The sequence below is a fragment of the Mustela nigripes genome, chromosome 2 (genome assembly GCF_022355385.1).
Source record: "Mustela nigripes isolate SB6536 chromosome 2, MUSNIG.SB6536, whole genome shotgun sequence".
Lineage (NCBI taxonomy): Eukaryota > Metazoa > Chordata > Mammalia > Carnivora > Mustelidae > Mustela > Mustela nigripes.
Genome location: NC_081558.1, coordinates 217449333 through 217464158, shown reverse-complemented (window position 1 = coordinate 217464158; position 14826 = coordinate 217449333). Strand labels below are relative to the sequence as shown.

Here is a 14826-nt window from a genome sequence, read left to right as displayed (position 1 = left end):
ATGTTCCGACTCGGCTGGGCCACGGGGCCCAGATATTTGCTCCAATGTTATTCTGGGTGTTTCCGTGAAGGTGTTTTTGGATGAGGTTATGTTTAAATTGGTGGGCCCTGAATGGAGCAGATGACCTTTCACGACGTGGCGGCAGGCGGTCTGCAGGTCTGTGCCACCCCACCAAGTCGTACGCTGAAGTCCGAACCCCCAGGACGGTGGTGTCAGGACATGTTTGGGGCGGTGACTTGGGAATGGGACGAGTGGCCTCATCAAAGAGGCGCAGAGTGGTTCCCTGCCCCCCGTGCTGTAGGGGGACGCCACATGGGGACACCACGTGAGGGTGCGCGACAGGTGTGTGGCCAGGAGGAGGACTGTCACCCGCTCGGCCGGCCCCAGGCCTGGGACTTGCAGCTTCCAGAGCTGTGGGCCACACGTCTCCACCATTCAGTAGCCACCAGTGTGTGCTGTCTTGTTACAGCGGCCCAGGGGCCTGACACAGCGGGCCTCTGCCCACCCGAGAAGGCCTGAGGGGAACAGGTGGACCTCTGAGCAGGGCCCTCTCCGGCAGACGGCCTGTGGACTCTGGCGAACCCCCTCCCCACCCACAGACCCCAAAAGGTGTCCCTGTCCTGATCCCTGGAGCTTGTGAATGTCACCTTCTGTGGCCAGAAAGGCTGCTGCCGATACGGTGACATCAGATGGGAAGATTGTCCGGGGTTACCCTGGGGAGGCCCTAAATGTGGTCACGAAGGTCCTTGTCAGGGGAGGCAGAGGGAGCCCTGACCTGGGACAGGGAAAGTCATGACCCTGGAGACAGAGAAGCCAAGAGAGACTGGGGCCTCCAGGAGCAGAAGACAGGAGACGTCCCGCCCGGAGACCCCAGAGGAGCTGTGATCCAGGCGGCAGCCTCCCGAACTCGCAGACCACGCATTTCTGTTGCTTTGAGATGTCAAGCTTGTGGAGCTGTCGCCCGGCTTCCCCAGGAAACAGGCACACCCGCTGAGCTCCCTGGACCAGGGACCCCGCTGAGGGCTGCCCCCATGTCCAGGCTGTGCCGACGCCCAGGGAGCTGCTCAGGACGGCTGAGGGGGAAGCCTGGGTCTCAGCATCCAAGTGCAAGTGCACGCCGCCCCCTCCCACGGCCGAGACCTTGATCCCCAGCTGGACCACCAACCCGCTTGGTGCCCAGGGCTGCCTAGATGCTCCTCCAGCAGATTCTCCCTCCGCAGCCTCTGGCCGCCGGGGAAACATGGTGGCCCTGGAGGGGAAGAAAGGAACCTGCCAACTTCAGGGAGCCCCGAGGGCTGGTCTGCTTTTCCATAAAGTAACTGTTTGTGGCCCACGCGCCAGTGTCCGTGCGAACGTTCGAAGTGTCTCTCACAAGCGCAGCACGGGAACCTGCTGCTTTTTGACTGTTCCCACTTGGCCAACAGGAACGTGCAGGCACAGAGGAGTTAAGTGACTCCCCGAGGTCACACAGCTCCTGGGAAGCCCAGTGGGGACTGGAGGCAGCATGCATGTACCAGGCCGAGGCGCCGGTCCCCCCACGGCCCGACTGGCTAGAAGTCCCCTCAGCAAACAGCCCCTGCGCTGAGTCCCAGCCCTCATTCCTGACAGGACCGGTGGCAGCGCAGCGCCCCTCAGCCCCCCAGGTTCACCCCTTCGAGCCCCTCGCCCACTCCCTCCCCGCTGCCCTGGAGCAGGCCTGGGCTGCATCGCGCTTCCGCAGACTACGCACCCTTCCCAGCCCAGCGCCCAAAAGCCCCTCGCACTTGGGGTCCACCCCTCCCCTAGCCCCTTCCCCATCCCCTCCCACGGCCGGGCCACGTGGGCTCCCCGCGGGGCCTCCGGAGGCTGAGCGCTGCCCAGGCCTCGGCCAATCAGTGCAGCGTAGCCAGTCAGAGGGAGCCCGGGGATTTGCCCGCGGGGCCGAACCCAGGAGGGCTGGGAGGTGGAGGTGTCCGTGGCCGCTGATGCGCCTCTCCTGCGGATTTGGCCCGGGCGGGGCCCCCCCACGGACATCGCGTCTCCTTCCAGGCCCACCAGGCCTGACCCCGCGCCCCTCCCCCAAGCGTCCCCAGCTACATTTGTTCAAACTGCGGGCTTGGACGGCAACAGTTTTCCGCCCGGGAGTGGGCAGCGTCCGGAGCCCCTGCGGGAGCCGGTTCACGCCCACACCGTGCTCTCCTAGCCGGATCTTACCTTTCCTCTGGGTCCCTGTCTCCCGCCCCCTTCACGGCGCCCCAAGTTCAGACGGGCCGGTGCCCCCACTGGACACGTGAACGGAGTCCCCTCCTGGCCCCCTGGCCGTGCCCTCCCCGACCAAAGGGGAGGGAATCCCGCTTGCCCCGTTGAAATCCTACACCCTAAGGGCCTAGCCTGCGGGACCGGGGAAGCCCCTGAGCGCTCCGCCCGCGCTCCCCGCCCGGGTTTCACCTGCAGGTCCCGCCCCTGCGCGCCCGGCTCAGGGGCCCCTCGTCCTGTGTCCCCCCCCCCCCCCCCCCCCCCCCCCCGCTTCCGCTCCTGTTTGCACGGGAATGCTCACTTCCACCGAGCACAGATTGTTTTCGGAGCGGACCCCTCGCGCCCACAGAGGCCCTGGCCTGCAGTAGGTGCGCGCTAGTCTTTGCAGAGGGGCAGGCAGGCTGCTAGAGGTGGCTGGGGTCGGGGCTCGCTTACACCCTGCCTTCTCCTGCGCCGGCCTCTGCCTCCCCATCAGCCTGGGAAGCGGACTTGGACAGGGTCCGGGGACACGGCGAGGACGCACTGCTTCGCCAGCTGCCGGGACACCCGAGGTGGGGCGCCTGGGATCCCGGGCCCCTCCAGGGCCCGCCTCTGCAGGAAGGCCACCCCAATCCCTTGCGGCCCCGCCTACCTCCCTGGCTCGTACCTGGCCTGCGCAGGACGTGGTGGAAGTGACTCACCCCGCCGGCCGCGCAGGGCAGGCCAAGGGCGCCGGGCAGGGAGGGGAAGGGAGCAGAGAGGCTTTCCTCCAGAAAAGAGGAGACGGGAACTGGCTTCCACGCAGCGGCCCCTCAGAGCCTTTACCAGCCACACAGGCTGTGGCGTGTGGCGCAGGACCCCCCAAAGGATCCGGGGCGAAGCTGGGGGCAGATCTCCCGGGCCCAGCGCTGGCCTGGAGAGGAGAGCCCGCCTGCCCTCCCGTCCGTCCGTTCACTCGTTCTGAAACGGCCGCAGGCTCTCACTTCCCCTAAGACTTGGAGGTCCTGACTCCCGTGGGTGAGAGGGAGGGCAGGGGGCAGGACGGCGGGCACTCGGCCCAGCCCAGCCTCGGGCCCCGAAGCGCCGGCTCCTGGGGCAGGGGGCGCGGTAGGCGCCGCGGCGGCCCGGGAGCTTGGGGGGCGCGGACGGTCTGTGCGACACGGGGGACAGCACGTGGCCTCCCACGGCCCCTCCAGCCTGGCAAGCCTCCCGCGGAGCCCTCGGCCGTCCCCCTGCCCGGGAACGCGCACCAGCACCCCGCCGCACCCGACTCCCCCGGACACCTTCGGCGCCCCGGTCCCCGCGCGGCGTGCCTGCGGGGAGGGCTACCTCGAGAGGCCTGTGGCCGAGCTTCCGTCCCGCTAGCCCCGCCCCCTGCCCCTCGTGAGCCCGACGGGGCAGGGGTGGGATCAGAGGCGAGGCCGGGCGGGGCCAGGGCAGGCTCTCGGCGCCGCGGCTGGCGGAGCGCTCAGAGCCTCGGAGGCGCGGGACGCGGAGGCTCAGCTGGGCTCCGGCGCCCCGAGAGCTCCCGCGGCCTGAGGATTCTCGCGCTCCGAGGTTTCCCGAGCTCCGAGGGCTCCCGCGGCCCGAGGTCTCCCGCGCTCCGGGGTCTCCCGCCGCCCGAGGTCTCTCCGGCTCCGAGGGCTCCCGCGACCCGAGGTCCCGCCCCCACCATGCGGCTGAGAAGGTGAGTGTGCGGGTGCCGGGTGCCGGGGAAGGAGCGGCGGCGCCGCGGGGGCGGGGAGCAGGCTCCCGGGGTCGTCCGGTAGGACACCCGCTCACCTGGGGGCCCGGGCGGAATCCGTGGGAGGGTCGGCCCCGGGGCGCCAGGCGGCATCCGGAGCCCCTACCTGCAGGCGGGTGGCGTCCTCCCAGGGGTGGGGCAGGTGCCGGAGGACCGAGGGCAGCGCGTGGGTGTACTTGGAGGCGGGTCCCGCGGAGGAAGGGTGAGAGCGAAAGCGGAGTACCGGACAAGTGTCCCCGCGGCCTGGCGCCCCCCGCCCTGGCTTGGCCACCCACAGCAGATTGCCCAGAGGCACGCCATGACCTCGAAGCGCCAGGATCACTCTCCAAGAACAGCTGGTGCCCACTGGCTGGTGCCATGTCCTCCCCCACACGCCTAGGATCCCTGCCCCCATCAGCCGAGCCTGGGGGAGGAGGCGCTCAGGCCTGCCCATCACTCCGGGTCCCTGCTAGTGGGAAGGCGCTGCGCCAGCCTTGCTCCCAGCTTTTTGCCAGGATACCCACTTTGGGTGGAGTTGTGGGGTCGGCAGGCTGTGCTCCCCTTGATAAGCTGGTGTGGCCGTGTCATCTGGGTCCTGACATCCAGCCTTCCCTGTTATAAAATGTAGGTCCTTGAAGGTCACAGTCACCGTATCCCTGAGCCTGGGGGCTTGGCCTGGGGCCCAGGTGGAACAGCAGAGGCCTAGAAGGGCCCAAGAAATGGGCCCAGGGAGCACCCAGGGAGAAGGCAAACCTGTCTCCCGAGCCAGAACCCAGAGCATGTGCTCTTGTGCATGCCCCCAGAGAGCCCCCCGATAACCCACTGATGCCCTAGCAGGCGAATGTCCCCTGGACCCTCCGCACAGAAGGGGGGTCTGATGGGCACTGTGGGAGACTGTGGGTCTCCCGTGGGGAGTCACCAAGGGGTTTTCACAGCCTTGTGTCTTAGAAGGCAGTTCCGGCTCCAGGGAAGGGGGCTGGGCAGGGAGGTCTGGGAGTTGTCCTTACGAGCTGGAATGGTGACCCCGACAGGCCGCGACTTCTGTAGGGCGTGGGGGAGCCCATGGTGGCCCAGGGTCTGGCTTGGCAGGACAGCAGTGCACGCCGGAACGTCCCCGCGAGGCACGGGCCTCCATGCCCCTCAGATGACAGCTGTTGGGGGCGGGGCGGGGGTGCCTTCGGGTCCAGAACTCAGGCAGCGGACGCAGGATCCTGGGAGGCTGCAGGACGGGGTGGCGGGGCGGAGGCATGCAGGGTGCGGAGTCTCCCAAGTCCAAGGTCTGCTTCAAGGAGTCTGGGAAGTCCCCAGAGGGATTTGCTGGCCCTTGGCGGGCGAGCTGCCTGCCCGCTCTGAGGAGCCTTAGAGCTGGTTTCTGGTTTCAGAATGACCGCGGCCCTTTCCTCCCCTGGGCTCCCCGGCAGCTCAGCGGCCGCTGCTGTTGGCCACGTTAGATCCTTTCTGTGTCCCAAACTTCTTTTTTTAAGATTTATTTATTTATTTCAGAGGGAGAGAGAGAGAGGAGTGGGAGGGGCAGAGAGAGAGGGACAGTCCGTGAGCAGACTGTCCGCGCCCCGGGACCCGGACCTGGAACTTGACCCTGAGGTCACGACTTGAGCCAAAACCAAGAGTTGGCGCTTCAGCCACTGAGCCACCCAGGCGCCCCTCTGTGCCCCCAAACTTACATGTAGCTCTGCTACAGATCCCTTCAAAGTGTACTTTCCTGATTTCATGTAGTTTCTTGGAATCCATCCACGGCAAAGGCCAGGCCCGCAGCGGGCAGAGGGCGGAGGGCTGTGACCTTGGGGAGGCTCCCACCATACCTGTGACCACACTGTTGGCATCGGGGAGCTGGCGGGTGGCTCAGGACTGGCGGCACTGCCGGGGGTGGCCCTGACCGCCCCACCAGCGGAGTCGTCCCACCACCCAGGAGCCACCGGACGGGCTGAGGCTTGCGTGTGGTCACATCTCTCCCTGGGCACAACCACTCTGGCCGCGAGGAGCAGTGTGCCCTGTTTGGAAGGAGCAGGGGCTCACCCGCCTTTCTGGTTGTTTCTTTCCAGTCCCGGACTGCTCCTGCTGCTGCTCGGTGTCCTGCAAGCCGGTAGGTCCGGGGGGGTCTCCCGCGGGGCACCTCTTCCCTGACTCCCAGCGGAGCAGGGAGGCTGTGGGTGCAGGTGTCCTGGGGGTGCGGGTGTCCGCAGGGTCCTACCACGGCCTCTTGCCCCTCTGGGGGCCCCCGCGAGGAAGCGGAGTCCGGGGTTTGGGTCACGAGCAGACCAAAGGCCACGACGGGGGCTTGTGCAGGCCCCAGAGTCCTTGTTTGAGTTCGTGTTTCACGGAGGTAGAAGGCAGCTCGTTCTCCGTGTTTCCGTCCCTCTGTCCCCCATGAGCTGGGCCCCTCTTTCTCCTGACCCCTCCGCCCCAGTTGGCCCCCAGGAATTTGCAAAGCCGCCGCCATGCAGAAAAGCAAGGAACAGGGTTCGGCACCACGCGGAAGGCCGAGGGCTCGCCAAGCCTTCCAGCCCCGAGGGTGGCGTCCCGGGGGCACAGTGGCTCTCCCCGCGGGTGTTTCCGTGGTCCCGACGGTTGCACCACCCTGGGAACAGCCTGTCAGCCTTCCTGACGGAGTGCGAACGTCAAGCGAAACTGTTTCCTTATAAATGTCTGAACTTGAAAAAAAAAAAAAAAAAAAACAAGAAAAAAGAAACATTTTATTTTGAATTAATTGGAAATACCCTGGAAGTAGCCGAAATAGTGCAGTGCGGGTCTGGGTGTCCCCCGTCGCCCCACTTCTCCCAAGGTTAGCCTCTCCTGTCAGGAGAGAAATCCACGTGCCTGCCCAAATTGCCTGAATTTGCAGTGTGCTCTCCCATTCCTACGTCCGTCTGATTAATACGTCGCGTTTCTGCTGACATGAGTCAGAAGTGGTGCTGGAGTCTGGCGTCTGGCGACCCAAAATCCTCCTCCCGTGCCCCCCGTCGAGCCAGTTTGCGGGCCAGAAACCAGCTGCAGAAAATCAGTTTCGTCTTTTCCCATCCCAGCGGATGCGCGAGAGCAGGAAGTCCGAGCGCTGGTGGGCAGCGACGTCCAGCTCAGCTGCGTCTTCCCCGAAAGCACCACTTTTGATCTAGACGACCTGTACGTGTACTGGCAAATCAGCGCCGTGGGCCACCCGACGACCGTGACCTACTACCTGTCGGGGAACAGCTCGGCGGGCCTCGAGGACAACCGCTACAGGGACAGGGCCTGGCTCTCGCCGGACAGCATGAGGCACGGCGACTTCTCCCTGCGTCTCTACAACATCACCCCCCTCGACGAACAGAAGTTCAACTGCCTGGTGTTTAGGAAATCCTTGCAGTTACAAAAGATCTTGGACGTGGTGGTGACACTGCACGTGGCAGGTAAGACCACAGAGGCCGGCGGGACTCCCCCCACCCCAGCCTACGCCCCGAGCCCGTGTGGACAAGGCACGGTCCTGGGCTCGTTTCCGTCCGTAAAGAGCCTCCTAACGTCTCCAGGCGGGAATGCGTCTAAGCGGGTGTGGGGCTGAGCTGGTTGAAAATGCATCCGCCCCGTAGGAAGTTCCCTGTAGCCCGAGTTGACCTGGTCTCACGCATGAACCCCGAATCTTCCGTCTTTGCCTGGAATTCTGCAAATTGGCTCCAACTGGAGGTTCTGAACGAGATTAGGAGCGAGCGCTGTAAGGCACTAAGTGAGAGAGGACATAGGAAGGCAGTTCAGGCCGACCTAGGGCCTCGGCGCAGCAGACAGACGGGCCGTGTCATCGGAGTCGGGCGGTGTGCCCCTCCGCTTCTGACCTCCCCTGCCGCCCTCCCCTGCAGCGAACTACAGCGTGCCGGTGGTCCTGGCCCCGCGGGGCCCCTCCGAGGACGCGGAGCTCACGTTCACGTGCACGTCCGTGAACGGCTACCCAAAGCCCATCGTGTACTGGATCAACAAGACGGACAACAGCGTGCTGCCCGAGGGCCTGCAGAACAGCACGGTCGTCCTGAACGCGCGCGGCTTGTACGACGTGGTCAGCGTCCTGCGCATCGGCTGGACGCCCAGCGCGAGCGTCGGCTGCTGCATCGGGAACGTCCTTCTGCGCCAAAACCTCACGGGCCTGTGCCAGACAGGTAAGGTCCCCCGGGGTCCGCACGCTGAGGCCAGCCCGAGCCTGGGGGCCTGCGGTGACTCAGGGACCGGCCCCTGCAAGGGGTCTTGGCTGTGGCTTCCGAAAGCTGATAGGAAGCGGGAGGAGGTGACAGGCAGCCCTTGAAGGGCAGGAGCGGGGCTGGGCGTGCAGGGCACGTGGTGACGCAGTGGTCACTCTCAGGCTCAGCTTTGCTGACCCACTTTACGGACGAGGGACTGAGGCTGTGTAGGACCGGGCAGTGACGGCATCAGGACCAAAGCCCACGCCGGCTCCATCTACGAGCCCGTCAGAAGGCCAGAGCCACCACGCTGGGGCCTGGCTGCTGGAACCAGACCTGGCTGCTGGCTTGGGGTGTGGGGGGCTGGGGTGCAGGGTGCGGGCAGGTACTAGAGGCCCCGGGCTCTCTGTCTGTGTGTCCCCGTCATGACGTTGAGGTGACAGGGTCCCCGCAGCTGGCAGTGGGGTCCGCGGGCCTTGCCTGCTGCAGGAAAGTGTTGGTGCCCCAGGACCGCCCCCCGCCCCCGGGAACCTGCAGGTCCTGATGCCAAGTGGAGGGGAAGGCCGGGCTCCTTGGGCAGGAATGGGGAGAACCCGAGATGGCCGCAGCAGAGGGCAACGCGCGCACAAGCCTCCCGAGTGTGGGCCTGGGCCTGCGTGAGGCACACGCCGTGACCCCCGGGGACGGTGGCAGGGCCACCGTCTTCCTTCCAGAAATCAGAGCACAGCATTTTGATTCTGTGGTCACGGTCTCTGAGCCCAAACGGACCAGGACAAGGGTAGCACCAGACAGCCTGCCTCTGACCACGGCCTCTGAGCCGCGTTCTCCCCGCAGAGCAGTGTGGGCGGCGGGTGGAAGGGAAACCAGAAGGTTGGCCAGGCAGTGGTGTCGGCTCTGGCGCTGTGGGACCGCTGGGAGCCCGTACAAGCCCCCCACGCCCACCCCCAGTGGGTCAGCACTTCCGGCCCAGGTGTGGGTGCTGCAGGGGCTCCCACGGCAGGTGGGGGTGTGGAGGGCCGCCTGTGCCCCCAGGAAGATGGGGGGCTCCCCTGAGGGGCAGGACCCCTTCCCTCACCGGCCCAGGGTTTCAGCGTCCCCAGAACAGCACCTCCCTCAGGCTCCTCTTGCTGGGTTGGAAGGTCGGAAGGCCCTGCCTTTCCTCCGGACCCATGAACTCTTGGGTTCCTTTTCTCTTCCAGCAGAAACGTTCACGACCCCCGAACCCGGCAACACAGGGAGCCACACGGACGTCCGCAGGAGGGAGCACGGGGCGGTGCTGAGCACCCTGGCCGTGCTGGGCGTGGTCGTGGCCGTGGCCGTGGCCACTGGCTGGGTGTGTAGGAGCCGATGTCCCCGCGGGTTTCCAACCAGGTAAGGGACTGGGCGCCGGGGCTCAGGGCTGAGCGTTTCTCGGGTTGGTGTGAGCCGGCTGCCTTGTTGAAGGTGTGGGCGCAGCAGGAGGCCGTGTCCTCGCATGGGGCAGGAGCGGCTGCTTCTGAGCGTAGAGGTCAGGACGGGGTCCGTTTCCGTGGACGCTGAGCTGCCTTTGGTCCCGAACTCTGGCCAAAGTTAAGACAGATGGGGAAAGTCTGGGTGTTGACCCTCGAAAACCAAGCAGCACGACTCACAGAAAAGCCCAGAACATGAATGGAGTCACATCCCAAGGGTCAACCAGGAAGGACCCTGGGGGTGGGCAAGGGAGGTCTCCCCTGGGGCGGGAGGCCGGCGGGCATCCCCTAAGATACTCACAAAGGTGGGGACCGTCCAGATCTTTCATGGGGTGAGGGCCTGGGTCGCTGCTGGATGGACAAGTTGGTTCCAAGCGGGAGCCTTTCCCTGGGGCCTCCGGCGCGAGGCCAATCCGTCATTGCAGAGAGACTTCCCCCAGACGCGGCCCTAACCCGCTGCCGATCAGGCCAGGCCCCGGGGAGGCGCCCCCGGGAGCGGCCCCTCCCCCGCCCTCTGCTGCCCACCCTGAGTGCTTCTGGTTCCTTCCCACAGGTGCCCGGCCGCAAAGCCAGAGCAGACGATCCCTGGTGAGTGGGCGGCCAGGGCAGGGGCCCGCGGAGGGCGCGTGTGGGTTACGGGAGTGGGTGTGAGCACTACTTGATGGCCAGGGGTAGACGTTTCTGTGTTCAGAGACACAGTGAACTCCTGGGGAGCCCCTGGGGAGCCCCTCGGGAAGCTGCTTCCCACCTGCCCCCTCTGGCGTGCTGACCGTGGGTGACGGGATTTTCCAGACACACACGGCGGCAGGGAGCCTGGGATGGTGACCGCCGGGCACAGCCCCCGAGCTTCACCCTCCCCCTGGGGCCCCGCCCTCCCCACCCCACCCCCACGGGGCCCACGGGAGGCCAGACACGGAGCCCATTGTCAGAGAACAGCTACGTGTGCGAAGCGAGCTCCCCAGTCCCGGGAGCCCAGGTCGATGTGGCCCCCCCAGATTGGGGAACACCCACCCACAGAGCCTCCGTCTCCCGCACGCAGGTGCCTCGGGCTGCGAGGACCAAGGGGCCGGTGTGCACTTGACAGCCCCAACAAGTGAGCCCCCGCTCCGAGCCCCATGAGCCCGTCCGGCCCTGGGGCCGCCAGGGGGAGGTCGGGCCCCAGCTGGGCACGAAATGCAGCAACCCCCAGGGGGGCCCCATTGGTCCCGGGAACCTGCTCCCAGCGGCGGACAGGCGGGCGGCCCGGGATGTGCTCCTGGGGCCACGCGGGCCCGTGTCCCACAGCCTGAGACCAGCAACTCACCAAACCCTTAGGGCCTGCCTGTTCTTAGGGTGGACTGTCCGTGGGTTTTCAAAGTTTTGGGCCCTTTGTTTCCACCCTTCTAAGTCCCCAGAAAAGTCAGCCGTCTGCCTCCCCTCCCCCAGAAGATAGCAGGTGCCGGTCCCGTGACTCCGCTTCCCTTCTTTTTCTTTCTAAGACTGTGTCTGATGCGAACTCGCCGCCCGGGAGGTGGACAGGGCTGCTGGGAGATGCCCCCAGGAGGACGGCGGACGGCGGCTTGAGAAGTGACTCGGGCAGGCCCGGTGGGCAAGGGGGACCATCTGCCCCCAGCAGCGCCATTAACAAGGGGTTTTCGTGGACGCGGGGCCTCTCCGGCCTGGAAGGGACACGCAGGCCCCTGCCTGACCCCAGGGACAGCGCCCCAGGGGCTGCCGGATCCCGGAACGAGGACAAGGACCTCTCGAGTCAGCGGGACACACGTGCCCCCACGTGGGCGGGCTCCGAGGCTCCGGCGCTTCGCGATGGCTCCCTCCCCCACCCACCCCTGCAGCCCGTGGGGCCCTTCTCTACATCCGAAACCCATGGGGGTTGGGGGCAGTGTGGCTTTCCTGAGACTGGCGGAGGGCGTCTCCCTCAGGAGGAAGAACGAGCGTGCGGGCTCTCCTGCGACCGCCCTGCTGGGTGAAGGTGACCCTGGGGTGTCTGTGAGACACGGAGGCGCCAGTGTCTCCCTCCCCGCCCCCGAGACGAGGGCCGTGGGTCTGCATGTGTGTGTCTGTCCGGGATGCCAGTCACAGTCACGGTCAACGCTGCAAAACCCCTGACAGACTCCCGGGGCTCTGTGTTCCTCTGAGATCCTCACTGGGAAGAAACCCCGATCTTGATTGTTTTGGCCCAAAGCTGGATTTCCCTCCGAAAAAGTCAGTGGAATTTTTCGAGAAGGTAGTCTGCTCTCGGGCAGCCCTGGCAGGAGCCCCGGCCTCCGAGGGCGCAGAGGGAACAACCCAGAAACTCGCTCAGGCCGGACAGGGAGCGCGTCTCCGGAGACACAGCTTCGCCAGGGGCCGTCCAGGGCCCTCAGGGACAGCATGACACGCATGGAGGGGGCGTCCTCCTGCGTCAGAATGTGGCGTGAGTTCCATGCCGCCCTCTGCACCTGTCATCCCCGGCCCGCCCCGAAGGGACAAACGCCAGGCTCCTTGGAGCCCCCCGGGCCCTGGGGGCGGCCCGCAGGGTGTGCGGCCCACGGCTCTGGCCGTTCCCATGTTGTGGCCCCAAAGGAGTCGAGCTGCTCGTGCTTCCAGAAGCTTCTGTGAAGGAGGCTGCCAGGTGACGCAGCATGCACAGCCCCTGGGAAACGCAGCCTGTCGTCCTGCCTGCGGTCACTCAGCACTGATGGCGTCAGGAGCCCCCAGGCCTGGACCCGGACTGGGACAAACACGAGGGCCAGGCTCGGGGCGAAGCTGAGCCCAGCACTTTCTGGGAGAAACTGTCCGCGTCTGTTTCTGTACCCAGAGCTCCCCTCATGGCTCTGAGGCCAGCGCGGCGAGACCGTGAGCATCCGGCCGCGGGAAGCATGAGAAGGGACGAGTCCTGCAGGGGGACGGGGTCGGGGGCGTCCAGAGCGGAAGCATGAGGATGGCTGGGGTGCGGGGAGGGGGCGCAGGACCTGCCACCAGCCCTGGGCGCCCACCCTGCAGCCTGCGGCAGACCCCGCTCACAGGGCGCCCCCCGGGCAGGACCCAGCGTGGTCTGGGAGCAGGTACAGTGACCCCTCGCCCTTCGGCCTGGACATCACCATCTGTGGGCGGGTCGGAGACCATTGTTCTCACGTCCGCTTCTGCAAACCTGGTTTATGAGAATACAAGATGAAAACGGTGTCTGTGTCCGGTGGCTTCCCCCGCCGGCCTGGCTTGTCCTTCCCGCTGGCCTAGGGCCCCCTGCCCCGTCGGTGTTCACCCCGGGGGGTCATGTCCCCCGGGGACGTTGGGCGAGCTGGCGGCATGTCAGGTTGTCACACGCGGGGTTGCCACTGGCCTTTAATGGGGAGAGGGACCCAGAACGGCCACCACAGAGAAGCTCCCCGCCGTGAGGGTCCGTGACCGGGAGCGCAAATCCCTGCCCTCCGCTGGCCCCTGGCCCTGGGAGGCAGGGTGAATCCCCTGTCCCCTGCCACATGGGGGCTCCTGGTCCACGGCTGTCTGTGGCGTAGGACAGGGGATTCTGGGTCCAGGCTGGGGAACGTCTCCCATCAGGCTCCTTCCCTTTCAGCCTGGCTCCTTCCCGAGCTGGAACCGTCTCTGTGCGCTCAGCGCCTGGCCAGAGGCCCTGCCCCGACACCTGTGCCCTTGGGAGTCCTGGCCTCGGGGGCCTCCCGCCACGGCCGCTCACCGCCACGGCCGCTCACCTGCACGTGGCAGGGACGGGAAGACCACTGGGGAGGAGGAGCCCGGGTGAGCGCGCAGGGCAGCTCGTCACGAGGGCAGGGGACAGAAGGGTCAGCAGCCTGTGTGGCCTGAGGCAGACGCTTGTCCCTGCTGTGGGGCGAGGAGGCGGAACGAGCTGCTGCCCACTGGCCCAGCCGCTCAGATGCCTTCTAGAAGCCTGGCCAGTGTGTCGGCTCCCACCCTGGGGGGGGCAGCTGTGGTTTTCTGATGGCCATTCGGGCCGGGGCTGGAGCCGGCAGGTGGGCTCTGGGCAGAATGGAAGGTCCCCCAGCCCCACGCCTGGTCCCTACCCCCCCATTCCCAGCTTTCCAAAAATAAGGCAGTCACTCCGGTGGGACCTGAGATCATTCTGTCCTTGGAGACGGACTGCACCGCGACACCCCAGCAGCTCCTGGGGGTTCTCCAGCCGTGACAAGTGCCCCAGGCCCTTCCTTCACCCTGGCCCTGGCCCCTCATTCCCACCCTCCCAGGACCCGTGGGGCATCGGGTCAAGAATCCCGGGGCCTCCTGTGCCGTCAGCCCCCTTCAGGGGCAAGGAGCTGAGCCCCGGGGAGGGGCACCTCCTGCCGAAAGCTCCAGCTGGGGGTCCCGGGAAGGAGCCTGGGGCCCCTCACAACACGGACGGGGAAAGCTGTGATACCCAGAGCCGTGTGGGGCCGTGGCCCACCAGCTCCCAGCGCGACGCAGCCTCTGGGAGCAGAGGCCCCTCCGGACCTGGATCTGGGCCTTGGGGGAGTGACGGGGGCTGTCCCAGCCAAGAACTGTCCGGGATCCTGCCTCCTCCCCGCCCCGTCGTCGCTCCCTAGTCCCCTGTCCCCGGGTCTGGGCTGAGCGCAGGCGCCACCACGCCCCTGGGAGAGCGTGACTCCTCTCCTGGAGTCCCCCATGTGACCCTAGGGCTGCCTGTGGCAGGTGCCGGGGCTGCTGTGAGCCGCGGGGAAGTGGGGGGCACCTGTCCCAGCCTGTGGGGGTGGCGGTCACCGGACTGCCCCGGGGATCTGTGCTCTGAGGGCCCAGAAGGCGCAGTGTCTCGGGGAGTGCAGAAGTCACGTGTTCAAAGTGTCGCCGTGAACTGACCGTGGTGGGCGCGAGGGGACAGCGACGCCGCCTGCTTCAGGTCCGGGCTGAGGCCCCGCGTCACGCTGTCACCGGTGCGCTCACCCGGGCCCTCCCCCGGGGGTCTTCCCATGCCTGCTGCTTGAGGCCTCGGCGGCACACAGAACGGCACACACAGCGCAGCCGGAGGGAGCTGGGCCCAGGGGTCCCGGGGGGTGAGGGCAGGGGGGGCCTGTGAGCTCCGTGAGGGTCCTGGTGGCTTGGAGTTCTCTCCCTGTCTGGAGGCTGGGGTCCAAGGTCAAGCTCTCGGCAGGCCAGGTCCTGTAGGGGCCCACGGGGAGGATCCTTCCAGGCCTCCTCCAGCGGCCAGGGGCTCGCGGCCGTCCCGGTAAGCTGCCCCCTTCTCTGCTTCTCCCTGTGTCTGTCTCCCCTGCATCCAGAGCATACCGGGCTCCAGATTCAGGGCCCACCCTGACCCAGGCTGACCTCATCTTAACTAAAC

General features: G+C 66.6%; 1 protein-coding gene across 3 annotated transcripts; it reads left to right on the top strand.

Annotated features, from left to right (window-relative positions):
- The first annotated feature begins 2523 nt into the window (after positions 1–2523).
- ICOSLG (inducible T cell costimulator ligand) lies at positions 2524–12699 on the top strand. 3 transcript variants are annotated; one of them, XM_059392472.1, is made up of 8 exons: positions 2524–3901; positions 5998–6038; positions 6979–7338; positions 7780–8073; positions 9291–9462; positions 10093–10127; positions 10579–10632; positions 11018–12699. In XM_059392472.1, the coding sequence occupies exons 1-8, from the start codon at positions 3888–3890 to the stop codon at positions 11026–11028; spliced, it is 981 nt and encodes a 326-aa protein (XP_059248455.1). In that variant the 5' UTR covers positions 2524–3887; the 3' UTR covers positions 11029–12699. The 3 variants fall into 3 exon arrangements, with proteins under 3 accessions (XP_059248455.1, XP_059248453.1, XP_059248454.1); XM_059392470.1 differs by having other exon boundaries at positions 3224–3901; positions 9294–9462; XM_059392471.1 differs by lacking the exon at positions 10579–10632 and having other exon boundaries at positions 3228–3901.
- The last annotated feature ends 2127 nt before the right edge of the window (positions 12700–14826 follow it).

Bases quoted from the DNA above. Each gene is read 5' to 3' on its own strand.
- ICOSLG (XM_059392472.1), top strand. The intron at 8,074-9,290 runs GTAAGGTCCCCC...TTTCTCTTCCAG, and splicing joins CACGGGCCTGTGCCAGACAG to CAGAAACGTTCACGACCCCC. The intron at 10,128-10,578 runs GTGAGTGGGCGG...TCCCGCACGCAG, and splicing joins GCCAGAGCAGACGATCCCTG to GTGCCTCGGGCTGCGAGGAC.